At 39.9% G+C, this 15,619-nt stretch overlaps 1 protein-coding gene across 8 annotated transcripts in view; it reads left to right on the top strand.

Annotated features, from left to right (window-relative positions):
• The window catches only part of GART (phosphoribosylglycinamide formyltransferase, phosphoribosylglycinamide synthetase, phosphoribosylaminoimidazole synthetase), a 29,069-nt gene that overhangs the window by 11,538 nt on the left and 1,912 nt on the right, over positions 1–15,619 (top strand). For all 8 annotated transcript variants that reach the window (XM_065913607.1, XM_065913604.1, XM_065913601.1 and 5 more), the window contains 14 exons: positions 574–661; positions 872–957; positions 1,118–1,286; positions 3,926–4,157; positions 5,987–6,081; positions 6,376–6,485; positions 6,828–7,026; positions 8,063–8,314; positions 8,573–8,725; positions 10,366–10,572; positions 11,627–11,764; positions 14,329–14,459; positions 14,701–14,842; positions 15,500–15,615. In XM_065913607.1, the coding sequence (XP_065769679.1) occupies positions 574–661; positions 872–957; positions 1,118–1,286; positions 3,926–4,157; positions 5,987–6,081; positions 6,376–6,485; positions 6,828–7,026; positions 8,063–8,314; positions 8,573–8,725; positions 10,366–10,572; positions 11,627–11,764; positions 14,329–14,459; positions 14,701–14,842; positions 15,500–15,615 (2,118 nt within the window). The remainder of the gene's footprint in view (positions 1–573; positions 662–871; positions 958–1,117; positions 1,287–3,925; positions 4,158–5,986; positions 6,082–6,375; positions 6,486–6,827; positions 7,027–8,062; positions 8,315–8,572; positions 8,726–10,365; positions 10,573–11,626; positions 11,765–14,328; positions 14,460–14,700; positions 14,843–15,499; positions 15,616–15,619) is intronic.

Genomic DNA, 15,619 nt, shown 5'->3' with positions numbered 1-15,619 from the left:
TGTTTTTACCCCTTGAGCCAATTATAATCTGAAATTAATTATACACCTTTGGATATCCAGGGCCCAACAATAAGTGCTCAGTAAGAGTGGGTATGGTTCATCAAGAAGCAAGTCAGGGAAAAAAAAAAACAAGTCGGACTATCATTTGTTCTTCTCTTTCTACTGTAATGGATAAAGTATGTTTCCACACAATTCCTGGACAGTTTTATGAAAAATCTGCATTGAGTATATTAAAAATAGCACTTAGAAACTCAAATTTCATTTCACTGATAGTTATAATTGTTTGTGTGAATAACATGGTGCCTTTTTTATATTTTTCTTAACTAAAAGATTAAGAAACAAACATGGTTTCCTTTAGACTTTATGTATTAAAACTACCATTTGGTGAAAATGATTTTAATATAAGAACTCTAGCTCTGATTTCTATAAATAATTTTATAAACTCTAGATTTTCAACTTACAGGCTTACGAGGTATGCAGACTATATTGAAGTATACAAAGGAGCCTCAATGTGGGTGAGGACTTTTTTAGTTTAATACCAATTACATTTAAATATTTCTCTGTATTCCCCAGGTTTCTAAGGATTTGTTGCTAAAAATTAAAAATACCATTCTTCAGAGGACAGTGGATGGCATGCAGGAGGAGGGTATGCCGTACACAGGTGAGCACATGGATGTCATTGTGGGCCTGATTCGTGAAGGAGGTTGACAGAATTTCCCCTTTGTTGTACACCACCTTTTTATTGACCACTGTTGCAACAGTGGTTATGGTCATTCTGAACCCTTGAGTCTATATTCTAAATTGCATAGTCACAATACAGTGTCTGCATTAAAGATTTTTTTTTTTTTTTTTTTTTTCTTTTTTAACGAAGGTGTCCTCTATGCTGGTATAATGTTGACCAAGAACGGCCCCAAAGTTCTGGAGTTTAATTGCCGTTTTGGTGATCCAGAGTGCCAAGTGAGTAAAAAAGATGTGTGGTATTTTAATCTTAGGATTTTTCAGCCTTAGAATAATTACCTTTGATAACTATAATGCAAATTCTGGTATTTCAGTGAATAAAATGTCCCAGGAGAATTGAAATTTCTCTCAGTTGTCATATTGATTGTGTTTTTTCCAGGTGATCCTCCCACTTCTTAAAAGTGATCTTTATGAAGTGATCCAGTCTACCTTAGATGGCCTGCTCTACACATCTCTGCCTGTTTGGCTGGACAACTGTGCTGCCGTAACTGTGGTCATGGCAAGTAAAGGTTATCCAGGAGACTACAGCAAGGGTGTAGAGATAACAGGTGAACATCAGAGAATGCAATGTGAACAGTACCGCAGTAGGCCTTTGTCCCATGCAAAGCTCCCTCTAAGGGTGTGAGGCCATCAGTAACTATTCAGGGGTTCTTAACATAACTCTGTTGCTTGTTGCTTGGATATGAGTATCAAGAATCTAAAATTGCTGTATTTAGGAACTGCTATCCATTTCCCTTTCTGCACAATGAAGACTTAAGTGGGCCTAGCCCAGTTTCTTGAGAATCACCCAGTCCTGCCTTTCTCGTCCATCCTCCTAGAGCCAGTAAGATAATAAGGATATATGAGAGTCAGAGGAACCTTAGTATAAGCTGCATCAGTTCAGTCGCGTCCGACTCTTTGCGACCCCATGCGCCGCAGCACGCCAGGCCTCCCTGTCCATCACCAACTCCCGGAGTTTACCCAAACTCATGTCCATTGAGTCAGTGATGCCATCCAACCTTCTCATCCTCTGTCATCCCCTTCTCCTGCCTTCAGTCTTTCCCAGCATCAGGATCTTCAGATGAGTCAGCTCTTCGCATCAGGTGGCCAAAGTATTGGAGTTTCAGCTTCAACATCAGTCCTTCCAGTGAACACCCAGGACTGATTTCTTTTAGGATGGACTGGTTGGATCTCCTTGCAGTCCAAAGGACTCTCAAGAGTCTTCTCCAACACCACAGTGACTACTGGGAAAACATACATACATGTTTTTGGAAACATGACTACTGGAAAAACCATAGCCTTGACTAGACAGACCTTTGTTGACAAAGTAATGTCTCTGCTTTTTAATATGCTTTGATAAAGCATATTAAGTTTGTAATGTAAATTTGAAATGTAAATTTCAGATTTCAGAGTGTGATCTCTGATCAGAGATTAACCCCTCCCCCAGTTTGCAGTATACCCCGTAGTCATTTTGATGGCAGAATTAAAGCAGTTTCAGAACTATAGCCTTCTCTTCTGTCTAGGAGGTGAGGCATCTATCAATAGTTAAATGATTGTAACCAATTTATATGTAAGTCAGTGTTTTAAAATGGTAAATAAGTTCCAGACACCCTATTTACTGTCTTACCCAGACAGGAAGTCCTTTGCCTTGTAAATACCACACATGGTAACTGGGCAGTTAGGAACTGATTGCCTTTTAAAACAAAGAAAGGGAAGGGATAGAAACAAGGTCTTTGTGTTGGTGAAATTTCCCTAAGGTTTTAGTGACAAGTGTAATAGTTTCTGATGCCCCAATATTGGATGTTACTGACACCACCAGATATTTGGGTATCTCTGACTACATACCCCTATCTTTTTTTTTTTTCATTTATTTTTATTAGTTGGAGGCTAATTACTTTACAATATTGAAGTGGTTTTTGTCATACATTGACATGAATCAGCCATGGAGTTACATGTATTCCCCATCCCGATCCCCCCTCTCACCTCCCTCTCCACCCGATTCCTCTGGGTCTTCCCAGTGCACCAGGCCCGAGGACTTGTCTCATGCATCCAGTCTGGGCTGGTGATCTGTTTCACTATAGATAATATACATGTTTCGATGCTGTTCTCTCGAAACATCCCACCCTCGCCTTCTCCCACAGAGTCTAAAAGTCTGTTCTGTACATCTGTGTCTCTTTTTCTGTTTTGCATATAGGGTTATCGTTACCATCTTTCTAAATTCCATATATATGTGTTAGTATACTGTATTGGTCTTTATCTTTCTGGCTTACTTCACTCTGTATAATGGGCTCCAGTTTTCATCCATCTCATTAGAACTGATTCAAATGAATTCTTTTTAACGGCTGAGTAATATTCCATGGTGTATATGTACCACAGCTTCCTTATCCATTCGTCTGCTGATGGGCATCTAGGTTGCTTCCATGTCCTGGCTATTATAAACAGTGCTGCGATGAACAATGGGGTGCACGTGTCTCTTTCAGATCTGGTTTCCTCGGTGTGTATGCCCAGAAATGGTATTGCTGGGTCATATGTAAATGCCCCTATCTTATACAAACACCAAGAGAAGACACAATATTATAAACCACTGTACTTCAATTAAAAAACTTTTTTTTTAACTGATACAGAAAAAATTTAATAGATTACCAAATACGGTGCTAAAAGAGAAAAGGAAAAAGACAAACTGAGGATATAAAGATTTTTTTTTAATTAAAAGGTTATCTTTGTATGAATTGTCCATTGCATAATTTAGAAAATATAGTTTAATAATGTTTAAAAAGGAAAAGCAACCTTATCTAGTTGGCTGTGGTAAAGCAAAAAAGTTCTTTTACTCTTCAGTAAAAAGTGATCAGGATTTATTCATTGATGTTTAAGTTTTTTACTTTTCAGGAGAATATAATTGCATTTCTAGTACCAAACTTTTCAGAGCTTGCCTTTGTTTTTTTTTCCCTTCATTGAAATAATCATTCTTACATGAGATCTATGATAACACAAAGCTTTAGTGTAATACAGTTATCACCCTAGAGCAGAACAGGCTGTTCATAGGAGGAAGGGTCAATTTACTGTTACATCACATAATTCCTTTCTGTTAGGATTCTTGTGAAAATTCACTTAAGTGAAATAAAGATTTTATTTCTAAAAAACCCTCTCAAATAAGCCAGAGTGTATAATATTATTGTAATTGATGTATCAAATATGCTCTCTCTTACAGGGTTTCCTGAGGCTCAGGCTTTAGGACTGGAGGTGTTCCAAGCAGGCACTGCCCTAAAAGATGGCAAGGTGGTGACTAACGGGGGTAGGGTCCTTACTGTCACGGCCATCAGGGGAAATCTCATCTCAGCCCTTGAAGAAACCAGGAAAGGACTTGCCGCTATAAAGTTTGAGGGAGCTGTTTATAGGAAAGACATCGGCTTTCGAGCCATAGCTTTCCTCCAACAACCCAGGTAAACTTGTGACCTAGGTGATCATAGCACAGCTTTAGAACTGGCAGAGATGGTGATGTAGAAAACTCCACTGAACCTGAACTAAGGCATTCTGTATTTTGAACTCTGAAACTGATCCAATTTTGATTTGCATTTAGTTTGACTCAAAAGTATGTTATATTCAAATGAAATGGAAAAAACTTCATGGTAGCTCATATTTGAAATATGCTATTAAAAGGTTTTTTTCACATACATTTTAGGTATATGCAATCAGCTGTCAGTTATTCATCAAGAAAAATATGGGAAGGAATTTTGATTCCTTGAGTTATATTTACATATTACTATTATATATATCTTAGTCATTCTGATTTTGTCAAAACAATTTGAGATGAAAATATTGGTTATCTTTACAGCTTTGATTATACTATAACTTTTACCATTTCATTTGGTCACTGCATTTATATTACTGAAGTGTATTTTATAACTTCACTTACTGTCATATACAGCTATTCCGATAGGCAGATAACTTTATATAATTGAATTGTTTTAATTGAACATAAAAATAACATGCTAAAATTTGATTTTTTTAACTTTTAAAATGATTAGATTCTGGGCCTTCTCTGGTGGTCCAGTGGTTGAGACTTCACCTTCCAGTGCAGGAGGGTATACAGGGTTGATCTGTGATCAGGAAGCTAAGATCCCACATGCCTTGTGACCAAAAAACAAAAACATAAAACAGAAGCAGTATTGTAACAAATTCAATAATGACTTTAAAAATGGTCCACATTTTAAAAAAAGAAATTAGATCCTATTGAAATGACCTATTTCTAATCAGTAGAACTTCATTTCCTATCCTTCTGTGACCCTGAACTGCAAACTTTTTTGTAGTTAGCTGCCAAAAATCTCAAATCTGTTTGTTCCCTGGCATCTTGTTTCTAATAAAACTGGAGGTATTTCTTCCTATATCCCTGAATCCCACTAGGCCAGAGTTGTTTTTGTAAGGCTAGACTACCAAAGTCACAGTGCCATTTAACATGACTGGGCTTCCCCGATGGCTCAGTGGGTAAAGAATATGCCTACTATGTAGGAGACATAGAAGACACTTTCAATCCCTGGGTCAGGAAGAGCCTCTGGAGAAGGAAATGGCTACCCACTCTACTGTTTTTGCCTGGAGAATTCCATGGACAGAGGAGCCTGGTGGGCTACAGTCCATGGGGTCACAAAGAGTCAGACAGGACTGAGCAAATGAGCACTAAATGGAATGCTTCAGCTTGTTGGCAGTATTATAAAGATGGAAATAATGCATTGAATATCATTACCTGGTTTCGGTGGGGTTTTGGTGTGGGGGTGTGTTGTGTTTTGGGGGATTTTTTTTTTCTGAGTTTAAATTATTTCTTACAGTCTTTATAAGAAAACTGATACAATTCTCTATTACTGCAGTAAGAGCTCAGTTTCATTATTAAGGGATTTCTTTCTAGAGTTCTTATCCTCCTAATTTTCACTTTTTCGACTCAGTTTTGGTATCTTTCCCTTCCCATACCAAAATTGAACAGAGAAGGGTTGTGGCCAAATGTTGATATATTTACCTGCCTCTGACAGGTACTTCTGGAAGAAATAGTTAAATTAGAGAAGTAGTTCCAAATAGTGATTATCAACTGGGGAGGTTGTTTAAACACATTTCAGTTCCTAGGACCTGCCCTAGACCAGCCAAATCAAAATCTCTGGATGGGGCCAAGCATATTAAGGGAATCTGAAAAATGCCTAGTGAATATCTTCTGCTTTAAATAATATTTTTAAGTTAAAATAATTTTTCCCTGGTGATGTCTTAGTTTATTTTTTGAACTTTTTAGGGGCCTGACTTACAAGCAATCTGGGGTAGACATTGCAGCTGGTAATATGCTGGTCCAGAAAATTAAACCTTTAGCAAAGGCCACCTCCAGACCAGGTAAGTCAGATCCTGTCCTTTCCTGTTTCATCAACCATGACAAACATTGTGTATTGATTTGGGGCTTTGTAGTTAACTGAAGAAAATGTTCCAGACTAATGCCAAGTTGCTGTAAGTCTTGTCCTCTTTAAGCCAAATTCATAAGTCTTCTGCTTTCTTGTCTCTAATAGTAGGGAAAGCATTTCTTACCATGATCTTAAACTCAAAAGGATGTGTCTGCCCCTTCAATATCTGCTTTCTTGATCAGTCCTTTGCTGTTGAAATGCAGCAAGAAATAAATTTTCTCTCCAACAGGCTGTGATGTTGATCTTGGAGGTTTTGCTGGTCTTTTTGATTTGAAAGCAGCTGGTTTCACTGATCCTCTTCTGGCCTGTGGAACAGATGGGGTTGGGACAAAACTGAAGGTAATCAGACACTTATGTGACTAAAGGCCTTTTGTGAAAGATATAAATGTACTATGTATCAAATATCTTTCTCCTCTTGACATATATACACTAAAGAGAACCATACCAAATATTGTGTTGCTACAATGGCTACATGTTTCTAATAATGCAGTGTCTTTGAGAGTATATATGGGACAAAAGAGAATAATTTTGGACCAAGTAGCTTATCAAAATTTAGTGTTCTTTTGTCTTTAGGTGTTCATAGCACTAGCCAAAAGTCATTATTTGTTAGCCTTCTCTGATAATTGACAAGATACAGTTTGGCATTTACTCTCTAATGTGTATGTTTATACCCTTCGGTAGATTGCCCAGCAGTGCAATAAACATGACACCATTGGTCAGGATTTGGTTGCAATGTGTGTAAATGACATTCTTGCACAAGGAGCAGAGCCCCTCTTTTTCCTTGATTACTTTTCCTGTGGAAAACTTGACCTCCGTATGACTGAAGCTGTTATCACTGGGATCGCCCGAGCTTGTAGAAAGGCTGGATGTGCTCTCCTTGGTATGTGCTTCCATTTTAATCACGCACCCTTACTGCGTTTCAGCCCTGTGTATAAGCCTGATTGGTGACCAGTATAGCTAGCAAGACAAACTGTGTGCCACACGATGAGGCAAGCAAAATAATAGACAGTACCAGCTAAGGAAAACTTAGACCTCGGTGCCCCCAAACCCTCCCCTCAAGGGTCAGACTCACACTTCAACACCATCAGCCGGGACTTGTCTTCCCCCTGATCCGTGGCCCCTGTTTGACTCCCGTGTCTCTTAGTGGCCTCCCGGACAGACAGGGTAGGGGCTTGTTTCCTCCTGACGACCCTGCAGCAGAGGCAGGTCAGTTCCTGGCATTCTGACTCTTTAACTTAAGCCTTAATTTCCCACAGAAATGAACTGAGGATAAAATGTACCCACCGTTTATAGAACTATTGCTGGAGTATATATGTGAGGGTTTTAACAAGATAAATTTGTAAGTTGACCAGAGAACAAAACTACCTTTTTACATCCCCATTTCTGTGGACAGGCCTATCCCAGAAGCCAAAATTGCCTTTCAACCATCTTTTAGAACTGTTCCTGATTTAAATCTGCCTGCCTAGACCCTTTCTTTATATGATAACGGTGGTAATGTGAACTTGATATGTTTATTAGGCCAGGGCATTTAGAGTTAGGCGGGCCTGATTAAATCACTCTTCTAAGCCTGTACCATTATTGGAACATGGAATGATTGTAAAGATCAAATGTAGGTGAAAGCATTTCTGAAACTAAACTGCTAGAGAAATGGTGTTACATCCAACTGAGCATTCATTCTATAAAAAGAACAATGTTTGGAGGCTATATTCACCCTTTGCGGAAATTATTGCCGTTTCCCCTGAAATCATGCTTGGTTGAGAGTTCTGTTAGATGGCCCTTAGAGAACATTTTCTGAATGTTTGCAGAATACAGCTTCTATTTAATTGTCCATATGAAGAGTAGCTGGTGTCACTACTTCCTAGACAGGTGTATAAACATTCAGTGATTCCTTTGTTCTTGTTTTCTCTTTCTACCAGGAGGTGAAACGGCAGAGATGCCTGACATGTATGCTCCTGGAGAGTATGATCTAGCTGGTTTTGCCATTGGCGCCATGGAGCGGGATCAGAAACTTCCTCACCTGGAAAGAATCACGGAAGGGGATGTTGTTATTGGAATTGCTTCATCTGGTCTTCACAGCAATGGATTCAGCCTCGTGAGGAAAATTGTAGCAAAATCTTCCCTCCAATACTCTTCTCCAGCACCTGATGGCTGTGGTGACCAGACCTTAGGTACACATACTCACGTTTAAACTCTCCTACTTGGAAACGTCTGAGCAACCAGTCACTAGCGTTAGGCTGCTTTCATTAGTTAAAGTTAGAATGGAACAAATTATTAATACTTACTGTGGTTTGGCTGCTTAGACATTGTTATAGGACAGGTGTATCTGGCAGGGTCACAGTCCTTCTTTGTTTCAGAATTATTTTTTATGTATGCTTTGGTTTCATTTCATAGACTTAAGTTTTTAATCTTATCTTCCCAATATACAGGTGACTTACTTCTAACCCCAACCAGAATCTACAGCCACTCACTGTTACCTGTCCTGCGTTCAGGACGTGTTAAGGCTGTTGCGCATATTACTGGTGGAGGATTACTGGAAAACATCCCCAGAGTCCTCCCTCAGAAATTGGGGGTGAATTTAGGTAAGATCACTAAAAAGAAACTTTGCTCAGAAAACTATTAGGAGAAAAAATACATTATGGAAGGAAACTCTTTGGGTAGTTTAAATACACATAGGATTATACCCAGAAATTATTTATCATTGGGACTTCTTGTGGAAAAAATAGGACTGACCCTTTACCACATCTTTTCACTTTATTGGCCATGTTTATAAGGCATACAGCCCTGTAATTGACTTATATCAGATGAAGTTTTCTAAGCACATTCTTCAGGGGGTTGGTAAGCTTAAGCTCTGTCAAGATGGAATCAGGAACTTGCTGGGAGGGAAAGGGAAGTGGTAGTTATTAAATAGTCCATGTGCGGGATAAAGAGGACCCAAACCAAGGCATCGGGAAGAGAGACAGAAGAATCATTGTGTGCTTAGCATGAAAAAAGAAGTCCCAGGTTTCTGGTTTAGTGGGTGCATAGGTGGGAACGTGCATAGCACAGGAGAAGAATAGATTTGAATAGGGAATGAGAATACAGTGTTTTAAGTCTTTGACATGTTCTTTGCAATATTTCTGTGGGAAGTTAAAATTGGTGCTCATATGCACCATATGATAGTAACAGTTACAGCCACAAGAGTAGAGGAAACAAAAAGGTTGTTCTTCTGTGTTCTATCTGTCTTAAAGTTTGGCAGAGGTAGAATTTCTGTAAAAAAAAAAAAAAAAAGTCTGAATCAGGGAGTAAACCATGTGAAAGTATCAATTCCAGAGTTTTCAATATGACACTGTTTAGCAATGTCAAAAAGCAACTTGAGAGGGTAGATTCCACCCCCCAGATTATTGGCACAAGGGATGATAGCAGAGATACAGAGACAATAAGTGAAGATTGCTATTGCAAGAAACTTACTGGTTGGGAATTCCATGGTGATCCAGTGGTTATGAGTCAGCACTTCACTGTGGTGGCTTCATTTCAGTCCCTGGTCCAGTAACTAAGATTCTGCAAGCCATGCAGAGGGGCAAAAAAAAGGTTTTTTAAACAGACCTAAGTCTAGTTTGTTTGTTGTTTTTGTTTTATTTTTTGGCCCCACTGCACAGTTTGCATGATCTTAGTTCCTTAACAGGAATTGAACCTGGCACGTCCTAACCACTGGACTGACAGGGGGTTCCCTAAATTTTAAAATAAATGCAGAGGGGCAGAGTATTGCTCTTAAACTTTCTATATAGCATAAGTTTTATACAGTAGTATCTGTATTTCCTCTAGTCTGTGTATAAGCCACTAGTTTTGCATCAAACTTAAGGTGCGTTTTGGTCATCACTAAGACCCAACCAGACATTCTCAGAAGGGTAGTATGCCAGCCTTTACTGGAATTCAGCCCCATTAGAGCATCTGTTTCATCAGGGGATTTCTGAGGATCTATTTAGTTAATGCAGCACAAAACTAATTGAGCAAAAAATTGCTCAAAAAATTTGCTTAATTACTGGCCAAATGTGACACAAAAGTGTTCTTAATGCCTTAGTACAGATGGATCCCCAGAAAGCTTCTGAAAGGCCAGTTAGTAATTTTACCTTATATAAAATAGCCGTTCTGGTTTTAATTTCCACAGCTTTGTAAATGTGCGTGCTTTTATACTTTGGGTCAACAGTAGGTTAAGGAACAAACAACTCTTGCGTGTTTTCAGATGCCCAGACCTGGAGGGTCCCCAGGATCTTCTCATGGTTACAGCAGGAAGGCCACCTCTCTGAAGAGGAGATGGCCAGAACATTTAACTGTGGGATTGGGGCTGCCCTCGTGGTATCGGAGGACCTGGTGAAGCAGACTCTGCAGGATATTGAGCAGCACCAGGAAGAAGCCTGGGTGATCGGCAGAGTGGTTTCGTGTCCCGAAGGTAACCTGTTCCTGACTCAGTGGCTCTTAGATCTGCAACCTTCAATATATCTGTGCCCTGCCTTAGGAGGTCTGCCCGGCTTGTATTCCAAGCCATTGCTATGGCAACTATCTTTACACAGCTGTCACATGGAAACATACCAGCCAGTAGTGCCACGCGTCTCTTCACTTCTGCCTCAGGGTCTGACCCCTGTGTGTAGCAGTCACACGCATAACCACACCCTGCAGGAAGCAACCCTTGATCAGTGGGGTGAGAGAGAATGAGTCAGCACCCACTTGAGAAACAGGAGGAGGGAGCGGTTCTAGGCACAGTCTGTCCACATGGCTCCTTTGAGGGCCCAGTGGGGTCAAGCCCAAGTTGCCCACAGCTGTGACCAGCTGAATAACACACTCAGTGTAAGAGTCTTCCCCATCATCATTCCCTGGGATCGCTTCCCAAAGTAATCTCTCACTCGAGGCCTTGGTTTAATCTCTGCTTTGTGGCACAACTCAAGAAGTACTAGAAATTGGCAGAATGGCAGAAAACCCACTCAGATTCTCTAACAGAGATGTCAAGATGTTAATTTTGCCTTTCGTTCCTTTATTGTGTAGGTTTCATTTTCAGGCAGGCTCTCCAAATACCCGTAAGATGTCTTGAGCCCACATCCTTCAACTCACATTGCACTAAGAGAGGCCCTCTCTTTCTCAACATCCTATATCAAACCTTTGAATGGTCTTGCTTGGTCACATGCCTACCCTTGAAGCTGAGAGGTCATAGCACTAGTGTGGATGGAAGGTTTACAGGAAAAGGGAGAGAACACTGGCAGGCACTAATACATCCACTTTAGATATAGTGCTGTAGCTTTTAGTTGAAGTGGGCAGTGTCCGCCTTCAGGAAGTTTCTGTGAGTGAGTAATGATAAGTAAAACAAACTTACTGTTTGTTTTAATCCTGCGTATCTTACTTTCAGAATAAAATAACAGTGTTCTAAAGTGTTTTTAAAACACTTCTCTTTCCATATTACTGTTAATTCACAGTTGTTCTTAATTTACTTATTGGGTATGTCTGCACCAAAGGTTCTCCTCGTGTGAAAGTCGAGCATCTGATTGAAACCATGCAAATAAATGGATCAGTATTGGAGAATGGAACCCTGAAAAATCATTTCTCTGTTCAACCAAAAAAGGCAAGAGTAGCTGTCTTAATTTCTGGGACAGGTGAGACGTGGCTCCCTCTTTACTACAGAGCTGTAGAAATGCTCTTCCTTTTCTCCCATTCTTCCCCCTAAAAAAACCTCCAACTGTGAGAACAGTTAGTAGAGTGGGGCTGGATATTTTTAAGGAGTGTTAGCTTTTCTGCATCCTCAGTCCTTCCACTTTTCTCAAGCATTTTAGACACCGTCTAAAGAAAATTAGAGGGTGTTGGCAAGATGGTTGAAGAGAGAGAAACTCTTCTAGACAGAATGCAAATTGCAACTTTTCGATTATAGCTTTATAGTTGAAAAGTCTTAAGTCAGTTGAGGCTTTTTTTAATTGGCAACAGTAATTTAGTACAAAATTTTCATTTGCCTCTTGTGGGCAGAGGGGTAAAGTAATAAGAGCATTGTTTTCTCTCATATGGATGGATACAGCATGATTTTTTGGCTTGTGGGGTTGAACCCAGGCATTTGGCAGTAAGTGGACAGAGTCCTGACCACTGGACCACCCAGCAGTTCCCACCACTGTTTTAAGTGACTTTGCTATGAACATTCTTGTAAATATACAATAGGTTCATAAGTACATATCGGATTCTTTAAATTACATGCTCAGAAATATAAATGCTTTACAAGTCCATTTTAAGGTTTCAGTATACTTTAGACCCAAGTTGATGGTAAAGCAAAGAAATGATTGTAAGGGGTCAGTCATAGTGGTTTATTCTTCGTGAAAGTGTTCGGGTTTTTTTCTTGTTTGGTTAAGCACCTTGTTCCTCATCCTTCAGTTCTAACGTGTTAAACTATTTCTACTGCTATGCTCAATTATATTTTGTGCTTATGTTTTCATGAGATACTAATCCATTATTCCAAGAGGAAGGAAATGTAAAAGCCTCACATATTTTGCCAGTCTTTTCCAAAACATTTTTATTAAAAAATCTTGACCATTCTCTATTTGAAGTATATAAACTGCCGGGGTCCAGCCCCAGCAGGATCCAGGGGAACCCTCAGGATGAATGGCGTCGGCGAGAGAGGGACACGTAGGACCGGCCTTGAAAGGGCCAAGTCTGCTAGGGAGAGAGAGAGAGAGAGAGAGAAAGAGACCAGACCAGGAATGTGCAGCAGAGTCTGGCAGTTGCTTTATTTTTCACTAGCCTTTATACCCTAAGTTGGTACATTTCTAAGGGGCAGATAAGCACACAGACTTAGTTTAACATTATATCAGCTTGTCCTTCACAAAACCAGGTGTGCTCTGTATATTTTTTGTTTATGAGAGTCTTTTCCCATAGATTTTTTGTACATTATCTTCTGGCCTTGAGCTTAGCAGAAAACAGAAAATTAGCGGTCTCATGGTACAGCAAGTCGCAACATAATAGAAATACAATCCTGTTAACATAGAGTCAGTCTTTTTGCAGAAATTCTCAGCTAAATTTATCTAAAAAGTTTAACACACAAAGACCTTGTGGCTCTGGTGAGGCAGCCCCTGTTTAGCACTCCTGGTTAAAATTAACAATTACCTTATTGTTTTTACACTAGGGCTAAACTCTTATTTTACTAGATCTCCAACTATATTAACAATAGTTTCCACTGCACAACCTCAGCACATTAACATCAATCAAACGTTGATCCAATAACCACTTTTAAAACAATATTTTCTGTGTTCTCTAATAGGGCTTCCTCACCCCCCGAAGGGCTCTGTGCCTATTAGGGCCTTTTTTATGGTTAATCTCTGTGTATAATATCTTTTGGCTATCAGGCCTGTTGATAATTTATGGCTTGCACCTGGTGCAACTTTAAGCAACTTCAGTAGCCGACCCTATCTTTTTTGTGGTTAATCTATTTTCTATTAGGTGTCATCTCCATGGGAACTAGATAGGATTACATTTTTACAGAACAGGAATGCAAAGGATTGCAAAAACAGCAGATATGACACAAAACAGGCTCTTAGTCTAAAAGTTAATTACCTGCAAGAAGTCACCAGCTAATCTCTATCTAAAGTATTTTCTATTAGGCACATTTGTGGCTATTTTATTTGTGGAGCCTTTCTCACCCTGCAGAGGGACCTATGCTTAATAATTTCTTTTGTTAGCGTACTGTGCTTAGGATGTTTAGAACAATCATGAGCATTTTTTGCAATGGGAGCACATATTTATCAAACAGGCCAGAATGCCAGCAAAAGGGTTTGAATTGAAGCATTTCTTTCATCCCTGACCCCTTCATAGGGTACCAGCGTCCAGGAGATTTCTTAATTAGGGTTTTAAGTTGGTCTTTAATCAGTGAAAGAGGAGCAGGGGAGCTCTCGGCAGGCAACACAAGAATCCGCAGCAGGGCGAACAAGAACAACAGCAGAAAAGGGGGGAGGATATAGGGTGGGGTAGAGGCCGAGGCCAACCTGGAGGGTCCCTTATCCTAGACGGCCTTGCCTGTCAGGTATTTTCCTCGTAACCTCGACATGGATGGGGTCCCGGACAGCCTTGCCTGCCTGGTATTTTCTTCATGACCTCGTCACGGGCAGGACCTCCCATAAGGGCTCCCGACAATAAACCTTTTAAAGAAATATGCCTTCACCTGTGTTTTTCTGCCTTTTTTCAGGATCAAACCTCCAAGCTCTCATAGACAGCACTAGGGAGCCAAGTAGCTTGGCACACATTGTTGTTGTGATCTCCAACAAAGCTGCAGTGGCTGGCTTAGATAAAGCAGAAAAAGCCGGAATTCCCACCAGAGTAAGTTACTTTGAAAAGTATCTTTACAAATTATTCAAGCTCATAATCTGCCCCTAAGTGTTCTTATGACATCTGGATTTGGGGTGGCTACTAGGCTTGCTTTTCCATTCCGGTTCATCCCTTCATTCTTGACATCACATGTGTCTTCAGATGGTCAATGTGGCCTATTTATAGGTTGGATTTTAAATTATTTTTGGTTAATTTGTTGGAGATAGATGGTACTTACCTGTTTCTCTTCTAGGTAATTAATCATAAATTATATAAAAATCGTGAAGCATTTGACACTGCAGTTGATGAAGTCCTTGAAGAGTTCTCCACAGATATAGTCTGTCTTGCAGGATTCATGAGAATTTTGTCTGGCTCCTTCGTCAGAAAATGGAATGGTAAGCAAAAAACTGTTTGATACCACATTGAGAAATCAACTGAAAATGACTCTAGGGTGGTTAACTTACCAAACCATCCCAGTCATGAGAGATCTACTATGACATTTTATTTTGACATACATAATAATTGAATTTCCTTTGCCTTTAGCCCAGAGAATGACCCAGTGATAGACTTATTATCCTTCATCAGTTTTCTTTGGTGTGCTATAATTATGTTTTCTAAGATAGCTTAGGTTGCTTTCACATTAATACAAATGTAATATTTCATCTTCTGGATAAATACTCAGAGGAGACTTTTTTCCTTGTTTAGAAGTGTGAACCATTGCCAGAAAATGGCAAAGGCGGCACTATGTCACATTACACAGGATCTGCTGTTAATGTCAAGAGTCCTATGAGCCAGAGTAGACCCCTTCCCATCCAGCTTTGAGTCACTGCTGGCACCTCTTCAGAGTCCATCTTTGTGTCTTCATCTGTGCAAGGCAGAAACCTGCTGCTCCCAGGGCCTCCTTGGATGAGAACGTGTATTTCACTTTTCCTCATTTCTCTCCTTGACAATGAAAACACCCAACCTAAAGAAAGCTTGCTCCTGTGTGACTCCTGATTCTAGACAAGAAAGTGTACATTCCAGATTCTGACCACATTTTAATTAATTTCCAGGGAAAATGCTCAATATCCATCCTTCCTTGCTCCCTTCATTTAAGGGTTCAAATGCCCATGAACAAGTTCTGGACGCTGGGGTCACAATCACCGGGTGCACTGTGCACTTTGTAGCTGTGA

The sequence above is a fragment of the Muntiacus reevesi genome, chromosome 21 (assembly GCF_963930625.1).
Source record: "Muntiacus reevesi chromosome 21, mMunRee1.1, whole genome shotgun sequence".
NCBI classification, from domain to species: domain Eukaryota; kingdom Metazoa; phylum Chordata; class Mammalia; order Artiodactyla; family Cervidae; genus Muntiacus; species Muntiacus reevesi.
Note: the sequence above shows the minus strand (reverse complement) of the source record. Positions and strands in the feature narration are given on the sequence as shown.